The sequence below is a fragment of the Choloepus didactylus genome, chromosome 2 (assembly GCF_015220235.1).
Source record: "Choloepus didactylus isolate mChoDid1 chromosome 2, mChoDid1.pri, whole genome shotgun sequence".
NCBI lineage: Eukaryota > Metazoa > Chordata > Mammalia > Pilosa > Megalonychidae > Choloepus > Choloepus didactylus.
In genome coordinates this window covers 198,974,925-198,995,425 of record NC_051308.1, presented here as the reverse complement: position 1 = coordinate 198,995,425, position 20,501 = coordinate 198,974,925, and the positions used below count along the sequence as shown (strand labels likewise).

The 20,501-nt window shown below is 39.5% G+C and overlaps 1 protein-coding gene across 4 annotated transcripts in view; it reads right to left on the bottom strand.

Moving 5' to 3' along the window:
* Positions 1-20,501, bottom strand: part of AGBL4 (ATP/GTP binding protein like 4) — a 1,783,169-nt gene that overhangs the window by 617,727 nt on the left and 1,144,941 nt on the right. For all 4 annotated transcript variants that reach the window (XM_037827269.1, XM_037827268.1, XM_037827270.1 and 1 more), the window contains one exon: positions 10,117-10,333. In XM_037827269.1, coding sequence (XP_037683197.1) covers positions 10,117-10,333 — 217 coding nt within the window. The remainder of the gene's footprint in view (positions 1-10,116; positions 10,334-20,501) is intronic.

The following is a 20,501-nucleotide window of genomic DNA, read 5'->3' as shown; positions in this document are numbered from 1 at the left end:
AGAACTGTGCCACCATAACCATGATCAATTTTAGAACATTTTCATCACCCCAGAAAGAAACTCAGTACACATTAGCCATCACCCCCAATTGCCAGCCCTTGACAACCACCAATCTATTCCCTGTTTTTGTAGATTTGCCAATTCTGGATATTTCATATAAATGGGAACATATAATAAGGGGTTTGTGTGTCTGTCCTCTTTTACTGAATCTTCAAGGTTCATCCATGTTGTGACATGTATCTGTATGTCATTCCTTTTCATTGATAGATAATATCCCATCCTTTCATTTTAAATACAGTTAATTTATATGTACATGGTCCACCTGTCATTTTTCCATCATGGCTGTGTTTTGACAACTGGCTCACAAAATTCTGAAACTACCATGAGTGGCTCTGGGAAGCTGGGACAAGCCGCTGGCAGCTGGTCGCTGGTCATGGTTCTTCATGACCCTACACAAAGGGTGTCAATAATTGATGCACCAGCTCGGTGGGACAGAGCCAGCCACTCCGTGTCTCCCATCTTCTGCCCTGGCTGCCATGGTCCAAGGGTGGCTGCAGGGGCTCCAGGGGCCCCCAGGTCTCTGCCTGCCATGGCCGACATCCCCACAGTGCTTGTCCCCAAATAAAGACCACCATCAGTGACACAGAGCCCACCGCATCAAGGCCTTTGACAGCCGTCACTCAGGTCTCATGAGTTGGTGCCCATTTTAGAAAAACACCCTGCTTGCCTGGGGTGGGGGGTGCAGGGTGGGGTGGCTGTGGGGGGCACCAGTGGTTCTCAAACTGGGTTCCCAGAGCCCTTCGTGGAACCTGCTGCCAGTCAGGCTGCAGTAGCAGAAGGGATGCTTTCTACTATGGTCATGTTTCCTGGAAAAAGGGTTTGGGGGCTCAAAACGAATGTCAGAGACCATGGCTCACCCCTCTGCTGACAAGAACAGTGCAGGCCATAGCTCGGCCAGAGCGAACAATTTTTTATAGTGAGACAAGGGGTGAGGATCACTGGCAGGAATGTGGTTGCAGCCCCTAAATGAACCCCAGCTCCACCCACTTCTCTCCTCTCCTCTGCCTCCACCCTGGTCCCCCAACTCTAATCCTCAACCTCACAGTCTATCCCCCCAGCAGCAGCCAGAGGGCACCTGTGAGCACCAAGTCAGAGCCCTCCCTCCTTTGCCCACAGCCCTCCATGGCTCCCACCTTCCTTGGGGGAAAAGCCCATGTCCTCCCTGTGGCCCTTCAGGCCCTGCACAACCTGCCCCGTCCCCTCCCTACCCCCCACCCCCATTCTCCCCCTCACTCTCTCACTCCAGCCCCATGGGCCTCATTGCTCCTCCTCCGACACACCAGGCCAGTCCTGCCTCGGGGCCTTTGCAAATAGCCTAAACTCTTGAAGACAATTGTATAGCAGTATAGCTTACAGGGGTGACAGTGTGATTGTGAAAGCCTTGTGGATCACACTCCCTTTATGGCAGTGTATGGATAGATGAGTAGAAATATGGGGACAAAAAAACTAAATGAAAAATAAGGTGGGAGTGGGGTGGGATGATTTGGGTGTTCTTCTTTACTATTATTTTTTATTTCTATTTTCACTTTTTTCTGGTACAAGGAAAATGTTCAAAAAATAGATTGGGGTGAGGAATGCACAACTATATGATGGTACTGTGAACAATTGATTGTACACTTTGGATCATTGTATGGTATGTGACTATATCTCAATAAAATTGAATTAAAAAAAATTCAGGACTCCAACAGATACATGTACACCAATATTCATAGCAGTATTATTCACAATAGACAAAAACTGAAAGCAATCCAACTGTCCACTGACAGATGAATCAATAAATAAAATGTGGTATATATATAAAATGGAATATTATTCAGCCATAAAGAGGAATGGAGTTCTAATACATGTGACAACATAGATGGAACTTGAAGACATCGTGTTGAATGAAATGTCAGACACAAAAGAACAAATATTGTATTATTCTATAATTTAAATTCATAGAGACAGTAAGTAGAGTACAGGGCAGGGAAATGGGGAATGTGGAGTTAACTCACTGTGTATGTAAAGTCTCTGTTTGGGGTGATGGAAAAGTGTAAATGTGATTAATCCCACTGAAGTATATTCTTGGGAGTGGTTGAGATGGGAAATTTAAGCTGTATATATTTTTAACACATTTTTTTAAGTGAGTAACTAAAGAGACAATGACAGCTAAATGTAATACATGATGTTGGACTGAATTTAATAATAATGGAGGAGAAAATTCCTAAAAAGAACATTTTGAGGGCAATTGAAAAAACTTGAATGTGAACTGTATGCTTTATATAAATATTAAATTAAATGAATTTGATAACTCTAATTAATGTGGTTAAATAAGTGAACATCTTTGTTCTTAGGAAGTATAAAGGAAGCATTAAGTGTTAAAGGAGCATGGTGTATGCAATCTGCTATCAAATACTTAGGAGGGAGAGAGAGAGAGAGAGGGAGAGAGGGATAAGGAGGTAGATAGATGGATAGATGGATGGAATGATATAGCAAATGTGGCAAATTGTTAAAAGTTGGTTCATCTGGGTATGGGGTATATTAGAGTTCTCTGAATTGTTTTTCTTTTTTTTTTTAACTACTGTAAATTTGAAATTATTTCAACATAAAAAGTTTAAAAAAGAAAAAAATGAATTATTATTTTTCATGCTACGTGATACATACTTCAACATGGATGAACCTCAGAAATATTACGTTAAGTGAAAGAAGCCAGATGAAAATACTATATATTGTATGATTCCATCAAATGAAATGTCTATAAATGTCAACTTTTAGTTAGAAAGCAGATCAGTATTTGACTAATGGGAAGGGGAGTGGGGATGAGCAAGAGCATTTTTAGGGGTGATGGAAATGTTCTAAAACTGGATTGTGGTGAAAGTTAAACAACTCTATAAATTTAATAAAAATCTTATCCTTACAATGGGTGAGTTTTATGGTATGAAATTATACGCCAATAAAGCTGTTAAAATAACAAGAAAAAAAGGATTATTTACAGGAAGTCTTTACTTTAAATGTCAGATCATTATTTTGATGCATATACAAAGGAGTTTCGCTTGGTGGTTTTAGCAAGGGTAACAAACAAATGCCATTTGGATTACATAATTAGTAGCAGCTATGCTCATGGTGATTAATAGTTCCAGCTCTGGAAATTAAAAATCTTGCCTTCTGCCTGTTCACCCTAAGATCTGGATGTTGGCATGTTTAGCCTTCCCACTTGTAATTATCCTCCCTCCAAATTGGAACAAGGATTAACTAATTGTAGTGGTGCCTTCAGACGCAAGCCACATCAAACACATTGGTAACCCAGAATTGTCTTGTCTACAAAAGTATGCCACAAAGCCTCAATGATCGGTATTTGCTTCAAGGCCTGGAACAGGGGGGTGTAGCCAATCCATAGAACTCCCACTAACCTAGGGCAGACAGCACAATGAAACCCTGAACTTCCACTATACTTACTTTCTTAAGTTGTTGCTTTGGATAAAGTGATCCCTTTCTAAAAAGTTTACTTTGGGTCTCTGTAAGCCCAATGGGTTAATTAAAAGACCATGACATGGTTTTAGAATGCTTCAGTTTAAATCCTGCCTGGATCGTAACTAGCCATGTGGCCTTAACCAAGTAACTTATCTTTTTAGACTTAGATTATTTATCCCCCAATCTGGGATAATTCCACCCAGTACACTCTTTTGCGGAATAAACAAGATGGTATGGATAAAGTGCCTGACTCAGTGTCTGTTGCATTTGAATAAAAGATATAGTCAAGAATACTTAATATGACAATTAAGGCTTTCCACAGTTTGGCTCCATTCTCCCTGTGTATCTTCATCTTCTAGTAGCCCCCAACATGAAGTCCCTATTTCTGTCAAACCAGACATCTAAACATCTACCACCAAGCAATTGCTCAGGTTGTTCCTGCTTTCTGGGCTATCTTCTCCCCGCCTCTGTCCATAATAATCCTACCTATCTTTCAAGGCTCAGCTTGAAGCCTACTTTCTCCATGATGCTTACTCTAACCACCAATTCTTTAAATAATTCATGATGTTCTTAACTATATACTTTTAAAAATATTAGATAGACTAGCTAGAAGGAAATACCTGAAACTGTTGAACTGCAATCCAGTAGCCTTAATTATTGAAGATGATTGTATAACTATATAGCTTATATGGTGTGACTGTGTGATTATGAAAACTTTGTGGCTCACACTCCCTTTATCCAGTGTATGGACAGATGAGTAGAAAAAGGGGGACAAAATAGTAAATGAATAATAGAGGAAATGGGATGTTTTGGGTGTTCTTTTTTATTTTTATTTTTATTATTTTTTGGAGAAATGAAACTGTTCAAAAATTGTGTGGATGAATGCACAACTATATGATGAAGCTGTGAACAACTGATTGTACACTTTGGATGACTGTATGGTATGTGACTATATCTCAATAAAATTGCAGGAAATAAATATTACAGCCATTGGGCATGTCTTATTTCCTCTCACAGAGAATATATTTTGGAAGTATACCAAGACTTGTGTAACCTCATTATACATCCCCACAGTGCCTCTTACAGAGTCTGAAATAGGAAAAGGGTCGCAAATTATTATTTTTTCCTAACTGAGGAGTCCCTCAAAGAATAATCTGAAGACTACTATTCTAGCCCAACTTGCTCACTTTATAGATGAAGAAGTTGTCACCAGAAAGGTGAAGTAGCTTTCCAAGTTATATAAATAGTCTGATGTTAGAGCTAGAAGCAGAATTTAGGCTTCCCGTGACAAAGACTGAAGGTTGTCATTTAATATCCATTCTTTCTGTCCATAGCAATAAAACCACCAATGAATAAACTTGACCACCCAGAATAAAGAATAAATTTTCCAACCATTCTTTGGTTAAGTATAAATACGACTTCTAGTAAAGGGGATGCAAATAAAAGTGCCACATAACATCTTCTCATTTCTCTCCCTGCTGCCTATAACATGGATGCCATGGCAGAATTTCATGCTGGATCATAAGATGAGGGACACACCCTAAGGATGGCAGAGAAGAAAGGTGAGGAACTCCCTGAGGCTTTTTTCAGCTCTGGATTGCCTACTTCTAGACTTTTACATGGGAGAGAAATAAACCTCTACCTTTTTAAGTTTTTATTATTTTAGATATCTATTATTGGCAGCCTAACATCCCATTATTTCCCCCATCAACTTTCTATTGCTCTGTTCTTCACACTCCCTCCAGATACATACTTTACTTCATTGTTTCATTTATCCATTCACTCAATAATCATTAATATGCACATATATGCTGCCCGGCATAAATAAAAGAGGGGACTGAGGTGGACTCAGGAATGAAATACACAAATCCTACTCTTAAAAATCACAAGTATTTAATGACATCATATATTTAATGAATCATATTTAATGAAATCATATCACAATTTATATGTAGACAAACATTAATCTTAGAATGTATTTTAGTCCTATCTCAAATAATCTCACTTTCAACAACAGTATATTGTTAATTGGACAACATGTGCTTGAAATGTTCTATTTACCCTCTTTGTATTCACTCTCTGCCCTTCTTCACCATTTTCTTTAGCCCAGGAGTTGATTCAAATGGGTTACATCAACAAGCTTCCTTGCCCTCTATGATGGTTTGAAACTGTATGGACCCCAGAAAAATATGCTCTTAAAGTTAAACCTTTCCTGTGAGTGTAAACCCATTTAAGTAGGATGTTTTGATGAGGTTACTTCAGTTAAGGTGTATCCCATCTCAGTCATGATGGCTCTTTATCCTATTGCTGGAGTCCTTTATAGCAGAACAAAATTCAGACAATGAGAAAGAAAGTCACAGAAGGAGCACGTAGAAGATGAAATCAATATACCTGCCACAGAAGGGAGAGACCAGGAGATGCACCATGTGCCTTGCTGTGTGACAAGCTAAGGACTAAGGATCTCTGGCAGCTTGCCCCAGAATGCCACAGTCAGTCTTAGGGAGAACTCATCACTTTGACGATGTCTTTATTTGGACATTTTTTCCCAGCCTCAATACTGTAAGCTAATAAATTCCCATTGTTTAAGCCAAACCATTTCATGGTATTTACTTAAGCATCCTAGGAAAATAAAACAGATTTTGGTACCAGGAGAGAGGGGTGCTGCTATTGCTAATACCAAAAATGTGGGAACAGCTTTGTAATTGAATAATGGCTAGAGGCTGGAAGAATTGTGAGGTGCTTGATAGAAAAGGTCTTTGAAGATACTGTTAGTAGAAATATGGAAGCTAAAGATACTTTTGATGAAGGCTTAAAAGGAAATGATGAATATGTTATTGGAAACTGGAAAAAAAGGCTAGCCTTGTTTTAAAGTGGCAGAGAATTTGGCAAAATTGAGTTCTGATGTCAGATAGAAGGCAGAATTTGAGAGTGATGAACTTGGATATTTAGCTGAGGAGATTTCCAAGCTAAGTGTGAAAAGTACAGCCTGGTTTCTCCTTGCAGCTTATAGTAAAATGTGAGAGGAAAGGAATAAGCTGAGAGCTGAACTCCTGGGCACAAATAAACAAGAAATTGGTGGTTTGGAAAATTCTGAGCTTCCAGATAATGAATTCCCAGAGAATAGTGCTCCATGTGAGGGCTTCACTGAACATGGATCCAGCCAGCCATTTCAGTGCAAGTCAGGATTGAAGATGCAGATATTCAGGAAGGATGTGTGAAAAGTTCTTTTGCCTGATGGATTGGACCCCTGTGAACTACATGCAAAATCAACAAGTTTTTTGCATAATCAGTATGAATGGAACTACTGTTAGCCTGGACTAAAAGGGATAGAAAAGGGATAGATTGAAGGAACAATCACTCCAAGGGCAGAACAATGGAAGCTGAAGTCTGAACTGAAGACATCTTCTTGGGTCAAGAGAGTGGGCCCACCCATGTGTATGGAAAGGTGAGTCTGCCCTGATGTTTGGAGACAGTGGTTCCTCCATCCCACTGTTGAGGAAAAGTGTTGCCATCCCATTTTTTTCAGAGAGTGGAGCCTGTGCCCTGGGGATTGCAGATAATCAGGCTGCCACCACAAAGTTGTCAGAGGGTGAAGACTATGCCCCAGGATTGCAAAGAATCTGGCCGCCACCCCAACGCTTGACTTGGAACTTGTGTCCCCGGGATTGTGGAGAGCCTGGCAGCCATCCCTATGCCTGAAGAGGGTGGAGCCTTCACCACAGTGTTGAAGGAGAGCATGGCTACTATCAAGCACCTGATCAGTTGAGCATGCCACTCCATCAGGTCCGGAGGACAAAACATCAATTCATGGATGACTCTCAGACCTTGAAATCTAATAGAGTATTCCTGTAGGGTTTTGGAATTGTTTGGGACCCATGATCCCTGTTTTCCTTCCAATTTCTCCCTTCCGAAATGAAAATGTTTAGTTTACGCCTGTCCCTCCTTCATATATTGGAAGCAGATAACTTATTCTCAAAGTTTCACAGGTCCACAGACATCCGAATTAGGTACTTACTGTAACTGAAATGACTTAAGGCTTTGAGCATGTTGTGATGGAATGAACATATTTTGTATCTGGAAAGAACATGTCTTTTTGGGGTCCAGAGGGTGAAGTGTGATGATTTGGAACTATATGTACCCCAGAAACACATGTTCTTAAGTTCATTCTTTTCCTTGGGTGTGAACCCATTTTAAGTAGGACTTTCGATGAGGTCACTTCAGTTAAGGTGTGGCCCACCTCAATCAGGATGGGTCTTAATCCTATTTCTGGAGTCCTTTAAAATGAATTAAATTCGGACATTGAGAGAGAAAGCCACAGATGGAGCACCCAGAAGCTGAAATCAATGGAATTCAGAAGAGAAGGGAGAGACCAGAAGACACCACCTTGCATCTTTCTATGTGACAAGCTAAAGGCCAAGAGTTTTTGGCTGCAGAAAGGACCCAGTCCTGGGGAGAACCCATCACCTTGATGATGTCTTGATTCGGATATTTTCCTGGCCTCAAAACTGTAGGCTAATAAATTCCCATTGTTTAAGCCAAACCATTTCATTGTATTTACTTAAGCAGCACAGGAAAATAAAACACCCTCTGACTTCTGGTTAGGTTGGACAACAGGGATCCCGAGCAGGAGATCAGACGGAAGAAGGAGAATGAGGTCTATGTATTTATTTTCCTCAGCCCCCTCCTATGGGGTCATCTCAGGCCAACTGTATTCTTCAACTGAAGGTCACTGTTCCTATTAAGGTGGCCCATGACATGACTCTCTATTATTGGGTTCTGATAACTTTTCCCTCCCCTCACACCCTTTGAGCTGTTACTAGCCTCAGGGAAGTAAACTATGCTTTGTGGTTTCTCTATACTCTGTCCACATCTTGTAAAGAGCCCAGTTATTAAACCCTCCTCAAATTATCCTAATTTGAGTCTGCCATCTGTTTCCTGCCAGCACACTGACTGATACACCATGTGCCCCAATTTTCAGTTCAAAATACACAGGCATCATATACACATTCCACCCACCTTAGAAAGAAGGTTGGAATACATTTAGCAAAATTTAGTAAATTTAGTTAAATTTTCGTGCATAGAGGAATCTCAAACTCTAAGAATATCATCATAATTACTAGCTTTTGAGAACTGATTTGGTGCTTGGGTACCTGAGCCATCCCCAGGCCCTCTTTATTTCTCTTTCTTTGGGTACATAGGACCAGACTCTGTATTTTAAACAGTCCAACCTTGAGAACTTTTATTTAGAAGTGGGACTCACTTCTCTGTGGAACCCACAGACCCTAAGCAGAGCTCATTTCTTCACCAACATTTTTCCAAACCCCAAATATAGTATCTTTTGCCAATTCCATCATTATCCTCAGTTGACTCATTTAGAGACTTCTCATTATACCTATTTTAGGAGCACAATCTACACCTTTTGAAGAATGAAACATAAAACCAAACTATAACTTGCTTCCTTTTTACTAGCCACCAGAGAACAAGATCTATGGTGTCCTGAATTCAATGTGCAGAACAACTTCAGATTCCTGGCTTGGGCTGGGTAGAGAGAGAGGAAAAGGGAGAAGGAAGGTGTGTTAGGGTGAATAAACCTCCCACCCTCAGACCCTCTTTCCCATAAACATAACTCCTCATCCTGGGAACCTGTGAATATATGACTTTACATGGCAAAAGGGATTTAGCAGATGTGGTTAAATTAAGGATTTTGAGATGAGGAGATTAATCTGGATTATCTGGCTAGGCCCAAAGTAATCACAGAGGCCCATAAAAGTCAGAGAGGGAAGCAGAAGAATCAGTGTCAGAGTGATGCAGCATGAGGAAAACTCAACCAGCCACTGCTGGCTTTGAAGATGGAAAGGAACCATAATCCAAGTAATGTGTGCAGCCTCTAGAAGCTGGAAAAGGCATGGAAACAGATTCTCCCCAGAGTCTTCAGAAAGAATGCAACCCTGCTGATAATCTTGATTTTAGTCCAGTGTGACCAATATTGGATTTCTGATCTCCTAAACTGTAGGATAATAAATCTGTGCTGTTTTAAGCTACCAAGTTTGTGGTAAATTGTTATATCAGCAATAGGAAACTAATATAGTAGGGAAAACTGAAATCTCCAGATCTAGGACACTAAACCTGGGGCAGGGAAGAGGGGTTGGGAACTGATGGATGGCACAGAGAGCGGATGCATTGCTATCAGTACAATCAAACTGTAAACCACTTACTAACCAGTGAGTGGCTTCACTAAATTGGATTCACTAAGCAACAAATTTATTCCTCATCTCAGAGTCTCACACTCATAAAATAATTTCATACTATTTGTAACACCCAGTAGAAACCGCCTTCTTTTCTCTGAGTATTTAGAATTCATTAGAACTTTTCTATTTTGTTAGAGTTCTATCAGCCTCATTAAGAATGAAGACAATCATATCTTATTCTATGATTTCATTGTGTCTGTAATAGAAATGAATTACACAATAAAAGCAAGTTATTTTTAAAAGTTCCAGAGCATATAGTCTACAAAGCACCAACGTTCATTATTTGCACTCTATAAAGAATGTATTACTAAGACCTTTCCCCCCAGTCAGCCTGTTTCTAATCCCAACACAGCCTTACCACACTCTGGCCTAGCTGCTCCCGAAAGAAATAATCCATGTTTCTCTTCTGCAGGCTGTCAAGGTAATGCTGGAAACGAGTATATGTGTATGGGTAGCAGTAAGCAAACTGGTAAATATCTTCTTCTCGGTCAAAACAAAATGCAAAGGACATCACATAATTCTTCCGGTGATCTGGACAGCGGTAGTAGTAAACATTTTTAGGTGGCAGCCTTTGCCTGAAAGATAAAAATAAATAAATTTTGGCATATCAGACAATAACTCAAACTTCAGAAGGTAATAAACCAGAATAAATGTCCAGAAGAAAAACAATAACATCAGGGATACTGGGCTGGGGAGAAGACAAACATAACACCTAAGGTCAAAAACACAGATTAGAAAACGGCAGCACTTTGTTCAAATTCCAGCCTTACCCTTTATCAACTTTGGAAAATGCAAAGTTAAACAAAGATGAACACGTTTCATTCATTCATTTCTTCAACCACTTTTTTCTTTTAGCTGCTATTATATGCCCAGGCATTGTGCTAGGCTCTTGATGTACAGTGGTATAAAAGATAAGCAAGGTCTCCATCCTTAACGAGTGTATATTCTAGTAGGGAAGGAGTGAATAAAAAATTTAAAGTAAATAGACAATATAGGTACAGATTCTAAAAAGTGTCTTGAGGGGAAATAAAGAGTGCAGTGTTATAGAGACATAAGTAAGGGAGGCCTATTTTTCACAAAGAAGTCAGGTTTCTTCATTACAAAGCTAATTCAGGGCTTTTAATAGGCCAATATACATTGCAGATATTCAAAGGAGAGAAAAGAATATTCGACATTTCTCCAAATTATTATTTTTTTTCTGTAGAGAATTCCATGACACTAATTTTCCACAGAAGCACTTTTGGGAAATACTTCTTTAAAATCTTCTGTATGAGCCATCATATTCGTTTTCTAGAAAGGAACACTGGAAGACATACAGGAGAAAATGAAAATATGTTCCAGTTATAGTTCCTATAACTTTTTCATGTTATCCCACTTCACAGGCTTTTGCCCCAGACATGCTTTATGATATCCAAATCCTTCATGCTGCTTCCCTGCAGGAAATGTCCCTCATTTCTGTCTCTTCAAATCCTGTTAATCCTACAAAACCCATCTTAAACTGTGCCTTTTCCATGCTCTTCCATTAACAACTCCAGGCCAGATAACCTCACATTTTGTAGTAAGTCTTGCTTTTTTATTGACTACTTCAAGTCTTATCCACCAGGCTCAGTTAGGAAACTCCTCAATTGCAAGAGTATTTCTGGAAGGTGGTGGCACAGTGGTTGGAGGATGGAAGGTTTGTCTGTAGCAAGCATTCCAAGAAGCCATGGTACACAGGGGCACATGGAGGAAGGTGTGAGGAGGAGGTTGTGCAGATGAGGTTAAGAAAAACAAGAACTGTGCTGGTTCCAGGTAGAGCAGTGTGGAGAAAATTGTTAAGAGATCCAACATCACTATAACATGCCAGTGTTTGTTTCAGAATATTGTTTCTACCTTAGTGTCTTTCTGAAGAGACCAAATGAAAAAGGCCAGTCAACTTACCGTGGCCAGGTTGGGAGGTGAGGCTGTGGGTTTCCTGTGGAAGAGCAGTGATTACATGACACTGATACTTTACTTGTGCAAAGGATGCGGAGATCAGATGGTCAGTACTAGATGGTCCCTGTGCTATCCAATTACAGTTGCTTGTACTGCATGTGTGCAGTCCTGGATATTATGAATCCCACATTAAATGAAATGCAAAGGGGAAGAAGGAGACAAAATGGAAAGAAGGAAAAGTAGGATAGAGATAGAGAGAGAATGAAGAAAAAGAGGAAGGAAGGAATGGAAGGAGAGTACCTAGAATGTAGCTCATTTAGTATCTTACTCAATCCTCATAACAATTCTTTTAAGGTGAGTACTGTGATCCCACTTTGGAGATGTGGTCATAGAAGTCCAATAAAGTTGAACAGCTTACCCAGCTTATCTGGTTTGCTAATGCTGCCCTTATGCAAAATGCCAGAAATGGATTGGCTTTTATAAAGGGGGTTTATTTGTTTATAAAGTTACAGTCTTAAGGCCATAAAGTGTCCAAGGTAAGGCATCAAAAATAGGGTACCTTCACTGAAGGATGGCCAGTGGTGCCCAGAAAACCTCTATCAGCTGGGATGGCACGTGGCTGGCATCTGCTCTGGAGTTCTGGTTTCAAAATGACCTTCTCACAGGACATTTCTTTCTAGGCATTTGGGGATGTTCTTAGTTTCTCCCAGGCAAACTCTGGACTAGCAAAAACGGCCATCTCTAAAATGTCTCTCTTGGCTGAAGCAGCACTGAGCTCCTTCTGTCTGAGCTTTTATAGGGCTCCAGTAGACCAATCAAGACCCATGCTGAATGGGTGGGGCAGCATGGGTGGGAACACACCTCCATGGAAATAATCTAATCAAAGGTATTACTCATAGCTGGGTGGGTCACATCTGCATGGAAACAACCTAATCCAAAGATTCCAACTTACTCAACACTAATATGTCTGCTCCCACAAGATTGCATTAAAGAACATGGCATTTTGGGGGACATAATACATCCAAACCAGCATAGCTAGTGAATGGCAGAGCTTGGATTCAAATGTTTCAGTCTGATTCTAAGTCTAAGACCTCTACCACTCCTTCACAGTTCCTCCTAATAAATGATATACTGTTGGCATTCCATAAGTAAGTGTGTGCAAAAGCCAGGAGGCAAGTGATGTAAAATGTTTAAACTGCAAGGAATTCATCATGGCTAAAATATAGAGTGAGAAGGGGAATGAAGAGAAATGCATTTGAAGAGAAGCCAAGTTAGAAACAGACCATAGAAGCCATATTAAGTGATGTAAACATTACCCTGAAAATCACAGGAAAACTTTGAAAGGTTTTAGGAAGTGAAGTACCATGATTGTGCTAGTCCAAGGAGTAGATGAAAGTGATCAGAAGGACAGTGTAGTAGCTGCACAGGTGTAGAGAACAGGGCAGATTTGATAACATTAATAGAAAAGTAATGGGCCACGGGGTCTAAGATGGGTAAGAACCTGAGCTTGCTGAAGAGGAGGATAGGATGGTAGAGGTACCCAGCATAAGCCACAAAGGAATAGGGCTTTTCACATAAAAGTCAGTGGTAGTATCAAGGGCTGTCTGGGGTTGAGCTTAGGCCCACCAATGGATTCCATTAGCCTCCTACTCCTAAGGTCACTTCGAATAAACATATAAGAACAACAGTCTTCTTGTAATGTAAATAAAGCTTTAAGACGAATTCTCTAGGAAATCTTCCTTCCAACCAGATTGAGACCCAAAACTTTTCTATACTGACATTCTGGAGCTACCAATGATGAGGTAGAGAAATAATGACCTGTAAGTGGCAGAGCAGAATGAGGTGGAAAGTTGGCCCCTCCTAATCCTTCTTTACATGGAGTGTGGGAGAATGAGCAGTTCCTAAGAGAGCAATGAGAGAAATAGCGTCCTCCAGGAGAGTCAAGCCTTAGCTTGTTGTTATATTCAACAAATATTTTGTCAATATTTGTTAAGTATCCAAGAGGAAAAGGAATCAATGGACAAGAGACTAAGGATCCAAGTGAGGTGATTTACCATGAAGCTGAGTTCCAGAGAGGGGAAAAATGGAACATGTAAAGTTGAAAAGTTCAGAAAGGGAAGGCAGCAGTGGAAAGTCAAATTTAGAGAGAGAACAGAACAGTGAAGGGATGAGGGTATAGATAGAAGAGATGATGGGCTATGTTTGTGATGTGATTGAAGATGCAGGAATGTGAGGCTGGTACCATAAGCTAGTCTGAGGATTCCAGATTCATATTGAGAGACACTGTCCGCGGTGAAAGTGACTTTGAGGGCTCCAGCAAATGGCCTGTAATAATTGCTCCTGGACCTGACTCAGAAACCCCAGGGTGCCTGTGCATTCCTATGAAGGTGATTTCTACAGTCATAAGGCCCCTCAGACTATGACACTGATGTTTTCAACTCTTCATTTACCAGTATATCCTGTCCAAGTCCATGCTTTAAATGTAATCACCCTAGTTTTCTCCTCTTCTAGCCAAGTTCAGCAACCTGACTCTCAGAATATGCCATCTCCACTGGATTTGATTATGTGGTATCAGGAGAATTAATCTAATACCTGAAGCTGTCCCAGTGCTTCTCCTGGGCAGGTGGTGATACCTAACCTGATTAGCATACAGACTAAAGGTAATGGGCTCTGGAGTAATTATTCAGGGAAACCAAGATGCTGCTCAGGATCTGGATTTTCCAGACTCTACTAAGGATACAAACAGAAATCTATTTAAGTAGGGATCAGAAGGCCAAACCCATGAGGACTTTGAAGTAATACAAAGAAAAAAGGCAAAAGGGGCTGGGCTGGAACTATGGAGGAGAAATACCCCTCTCACTTGGAATATGCTTCTCATTTTTTTTTTTACTTATTTTGATTATTATTCTCCAATTATGTCTCAAATATTGTGAAATGTGTTTTGTATGTATAACCATTTAATCCTCACAATAACCCTATAAGCTAGGGGCTATTAACATCCCTGTTAATAAGACAAGAAAATCGAAGCACCAAGAGGTAACGAAACTCCCTGAGGTCACAAGTTTAGAGAGCAGCAGAGCCTGTGCTGGACCCAGGCCAGTGTGATTACAAAGTCTGTGCTTATAAGCCCTATGGTACCTTGCCACCCTGCTTTCTCCTCTTGCCACCCAACATACATTCTGCTGCCAGAAAAGTTTTTCAAAAGCACAGGTCTCGGGAGTAGTCTCCTGCTAAAAACCCTTCAAATGACTCCCCATCCTCACATTTCAGTTTGGCTCACAAGGCTCTTCCATGATCTGGCCCAAGCCTACTTTTTGATCATCATCACCTGTCACTTTCCACTTGAACCATATGCTTTATCCACACTGAAGCTACTCACGGCACCCTAAAAACAATTTAGTGGTATAGCTACATGCTCTTTCCTTTGCCTGGACTCATTCCCCCATGATGTTGCCTACTTGGTGAAATCATAGATGTGGCATATGGTAGATTGCTAACAAAAGTTTAAATGATAAAATAAATTAATGGACAAAAGAATGTATAAATAAATGCCTTTATTTATACATAAATATGCCTTTAACATGCCTTCTATCTGAAGCACCCCTTGACTATTCAGTCATCACTCATTCTTCTCTACTTTGGCAAATTATAATAAAAAAAGAATTTCATAATCTGGTTTGCCTCATAACAATGACAACAAAAGTAAATGTATATTTCTTCAAAGAAAGTGTAGGCTTCTTAAGGCAGGAACTGTGTCACATCTTTTTTCTGTCTCCCACTAGTGATGGCACAGAGATGAGTCAAAAAATACCTGCTTTTTAAAAAGCAATTAAATCCTGAAATAGTCAAACTTAGAACTACCATATGACCCAGCAATCCACTTCTAGGTATCTACTCAAAAGAATTTAAAGCAGGAACTCCAAAAGATATGTGTACACCAATTTTCATACCAGCAGTAGTTAAAATAGCCAAAAGGTAAAAGCAACCCAAATGTCCATTAACAGATGAATGAATAAACAAAATGTGATATACATATATACAATGGAATGTTATTCAGCTATAAAAATGAATGAAATTCTGATACATGCTATAATATACATGAACTTTGAAGACATGTTACAAAGGGAAAGATATTGTATGACTCCGTTTATATGAAATAACTAGAATATGCAAATTTATAGAGAATGTAAAGAACAGGTTACCAGGGCAAGTGGTGGTGGTGGTAGCAGATGAGGAGTTAATGCATAGTAGGTGAAAGGATTCTGTTTGAGTGATGGGAAATTTCTGGTAATGAATGGTGGTGAGGGTAGCACAACATTGTGAATATGATTAATCTCATTTAATTGTATGCTTTGGAGTTGTTAAGATGGGAAATTTTATGTCACATATATATTTTTACAATTAAAAAAGAGAGAGAAACTAAAGATACAAAGACAATTGAATGCAGCACATGATCCTGGACTGGATCTAATGACAATCGAGGAGAAAATGTTCAAAAGAACATTATTGGGACATTTTTTAAACAATTGGAGTACAGACTGTAAGTTACATATCAATGTTAAATTTTTTGGAACCTGATAACTATATTTAAGGTGGTTGGTTACATAAGTGACTATCCTTGTTCTTAGGAAATGTACATGGCAGTATTAAATACTCAAGGAGTATGATGCATACAACCTATTTTCAAATGTTTAGAAGATGATAGACATAGATATAGATATAGATAGATAAATCAATAGATGGATGAATGGATAGAATAAATGCTAAAAGTTAATGGATCTGGGTATTTGGGTATATTAGAGTTCTCTGTACAAATTTTATATTATTTTTGCAATTATCCTGTAAGTTTGAAATTATTTCAAAATAAAAAAAAAAGAGTAAAGACAAGAAGACTCATCCCAGAAGTTTAATGTGAGTGCCATAGAGAGGATGATTTTAGTACAGTATAAACATTCACCTGAATGGAAAGCAGAGAGGTCTATGTTACAGGAGTAGTACAAGCATGGGAAGCTTTAAGAGATGCCATAAAAAGTTCTTGTACTTAGCATTAGGTTAGAAAAGGCAATCTTCCAATTTTATCTAACAGATAGTATGAGGTATCAATAGAAACAATAAAAAATAATGATAATTATAATATTAATGGCCAAGGGAAAGCTAAGATGGAAGCATAGGGAGTTGTAGGGTCTAGTGCATCCTCCAGGGTAGCTAGTAAATAGCCAGAACTGTCTGAAGAAACTGTTTGGGGGGCATCGGAGACCAGATGCACATTGTACACCAGCCAGGAATGAGTGGAGAAACTGACAGATCTCAGGAAAATGCTGTAAGTAAATCCTTCCACGCCATGGAAGCTGGTGTCCCTCCCCCATTGTCAAGGCATGCTGACTCGGATTTACTCCCTGGTGGGAAACAGAAGCCCTTTCTTCTAGTAGCAAGGAAGGGGAACTCAGCCAGGCACCAACTGCAGATCTGATTAATGAATTCATACTGCTGAATATCAGTTCTGAGCATAGATAAATTTACAATGCAATCAAGAAAGAAACCTGGATACATGGGACATGACTCCCAGGGTTATAAGTCTTCCTGGCAATGTGGGATTGAGAATGCCTTCTTGACCAAAGTGGGGAAAATAAATGAAGCAAAATAAAGTTTCAGTGGCTAAGAGATTTCAAATAGAGTTGAGAGGTCATACTGGAGGTTATTCTTATGCATTATATAGGTATTTCTTTTTAGTTTCCAGTGTATTGGAATAGCTAGAAGGAAATACCTGAAACTGTTGAATTATCATGTAGAAGCCTTGATTCTCAATGACAATTGTATAACTATATAGCTTTTATCATGTGACCTTGTGATTGTGAAAACCTTGTGACTGACCCTCCCTAGATCCAGTGTATGGGCAGAGGAGTAACAAAATAAAGACAAAAAATGTATAAATAATGGGGCGGATAGGGGGTATGGGATGTTTTGGGTGGTTTTTTTTTTATTTTTATTATTTCTTTGGGGAGTAATGAAAATGTTCTAAAGTTGAGTATGGTGATGAGTACACAACTATATGACACTGTGAGCCACTGATTGTATACCTTGGATGGATTATATGACGTGTGAATATATCTCAATAAAATTGCATTAAAAATAAAATCCTTTAATTATCCTCTTAAACACTGATACTTTCAATATATTATAATCATTTGAACAAACTTTTCAGTCAAATAAGAAAAAAAAAAAAGAAAGAAAGAAACCAGGGCTTCTTTTTCAGCTCTGCTCCAAGAAGGGAAGAAGCAGGGTAGACTAAAACTTGGAGGCATCTGGAGTTGGCTGAGCTCAGAATGCTGGAGGAGGGCTGTAACCCAAGAAAAGTGGAACATAGAGCCAGGTACCAACTTCAGCTCTTGATTGGTGAATCCAAGATTCTGGGGTGCAACTCTGAGAACAGCTACTTTCTTTTATATTTCTCTCCTCTTTTTTTCTCTTCTTTTTTTTTTCTTACTTCTTTTTTTTAAACAGTCCATTAAAGAAAGCAGCCCACAGTCTCCATTTTCAGCCCTGCTCCATGCAGGGGTGGAAGTAGGGTTGACTGAGAGACAAAGTAACTAATCAGGTGGGGGAGATAATTCCCTAAAGGACAGATCTTCCCCAAGAAAAGGGGGTCAGGGCCCTGCACAATTAGCCAGTGTCATTCAGAGAATTCAGACCCTAGGAAATAGGATATTACCAATGGTTGCAACCTACAAAGGGCATAGAGCAACCTATGTCTGAAACACCTTCCAGCAGGAGGGGAAGTGAGGCTGCTTGAGAGTCATTGTGGCTTTACCAACCTGCAGGGAACAGGGAGCTGAGGAGCAGGTCCTCCCCAAGAAAAGAGGGTGTGAGGCCTAGCACAGAGGGTGAGTGATACATAGAGAATTCAGACCCCGGAGGCTGGGAAAACAGCAACAGTTTCAAATAGAAGTTTCAAATTCCCTCGCAGCCTCTGTCTCAACCACACCCCTGGCAGGGGTGAGGTCAGCTGACAATTAAAGCACAGTACCACCTTAGGCCTGCAGGATCACTGGGCTGAAGAGTACCACATGCTGGGCAGGACAGAAAAAGCACAGAATCAGGAGGCTTCACAGGAAAGATTAGCACCCTGTTGGTCTCATCCTTAGGGAAACTTGATACTGAACTACAACCCATTCATGAGTCCTGGACCTGTACTGTCTGCGGAAATTTGACTGGGGTAGATTCTCTCTTGGGGGGACACTCCCTCCAGGTAAAAGTTGCTAGAGGTAATGAAAGGAATGTTAAAAGCAAACAGGGTCAAAACAAAGAGCAGATCAACATTCTCTAAGGAGGAAGAGGGAAGAGAAAGTTTTTTTTGGGGGGTGAAACAACTGCACAAAAAAGGGAAATCTCAAAAATCATTCCATATATGCTGGGAAAAAATAAAAATAAGAGCTCAAAAAATTCTTTCATCTAAACTGAAGCACTGCTAGAGGTCTGGAATAAGTTAAACCAAATGTCAAAGAACAGTTAGAGCACAAAGCCAATCAAGAAGAAAACCATCGGCAAGAAAGAGAAAACAACCTACAGAATAAACTAACCAAGAAAACAAGAAGCCCAGACACCAACACACTAGTTGTACTAGAAAGTGAAGATATGGCCTAGTCAAAGGAACAAACTAACACTTCAGATGAGATACAAGAGTTGAAACAACTAATTAAGGATGTTCAAACAAACCTAAATCAATGCAATGAGTTGAAGGAAAATATGAAGAAGAGATGATGGATATAAAGAAAACACTGGGTGATCATAAAGAAGTACTTGGAAACTTGCAAAATAATTGACAACTTATGGGGATGAAAGGCACAATAGAAGAGATGAAAAAGACAATAGAGACATACCACATGAGACTTAAAAAGCAGAAAGAATTGGTGAACAAGAGAACAAGAAATCTGAAATCTTACACACAAAAGAACAGATAGGGAAAAGAATGGAAAATATGAGCAGGATCTCAGGGACTTGAATGACAACGTGATGTACACAAATATACATGTTACGGGCATCCCAGAAGGAGAAGAGAAGAGAAAAGGGGCAGAAAGAACAGTTGAAGAAAGAATCACTGAAAATTTCCCAAATCTTTTGAAAGACATCAAATTACTGTCCAGCAGTGTAGCGTACCCAAAACAGAATAGATCCAAATAGACCTACTCCAAGACACTTACTAATCAGGTTGTCCAATGTCCAAGACAAAGAGAGAATTCTGAAAGTAGCAAGAGAAAAGTGATTCATCACATACAAGGGAAGCTCAATAAGACTAACTGTGGATTTCTCAGCAGAAACCATGGAGGCAAAAAGGCAGTGGTATGATATATTTAAGATATTAAAAGAGAAAAACTGCCAGCCCAAAATTCTATATCCAGTAAAACTGTCCTTCAAAAATGAGGGAGAATTTAAAATATTTACAGATCAACAGATACTGAGAAAGATCATAAGAAAGAGATCTGCTCTACAAGAAATACTAAAGGGAATGCTACAGGTTGATATGAAAAGACTGGAGAGACAGGTCTGGAGGAGAGGGTAGAAATGAAGATTATCAGTAAGGGTAACTAAAAGAGTAAAAAGAGAAAAAATAAGATATGACATATAAAATCCAAAGGACAAAATGGTTGAAGAAAGTACTATCCTTACAGTAATAATATTTAATACTAATGGAGTAAACTCCCCCAGTCAAAAGACATAGACTGGAAGAATGGATGAAAAACAGGATCCATTTTTATGCTGTCTACAAGAGCCTTATTTCAGACCCAAACAAAAAAAATAGGTTGAAAGTGAAAGGTTGGAAATGATATTCCA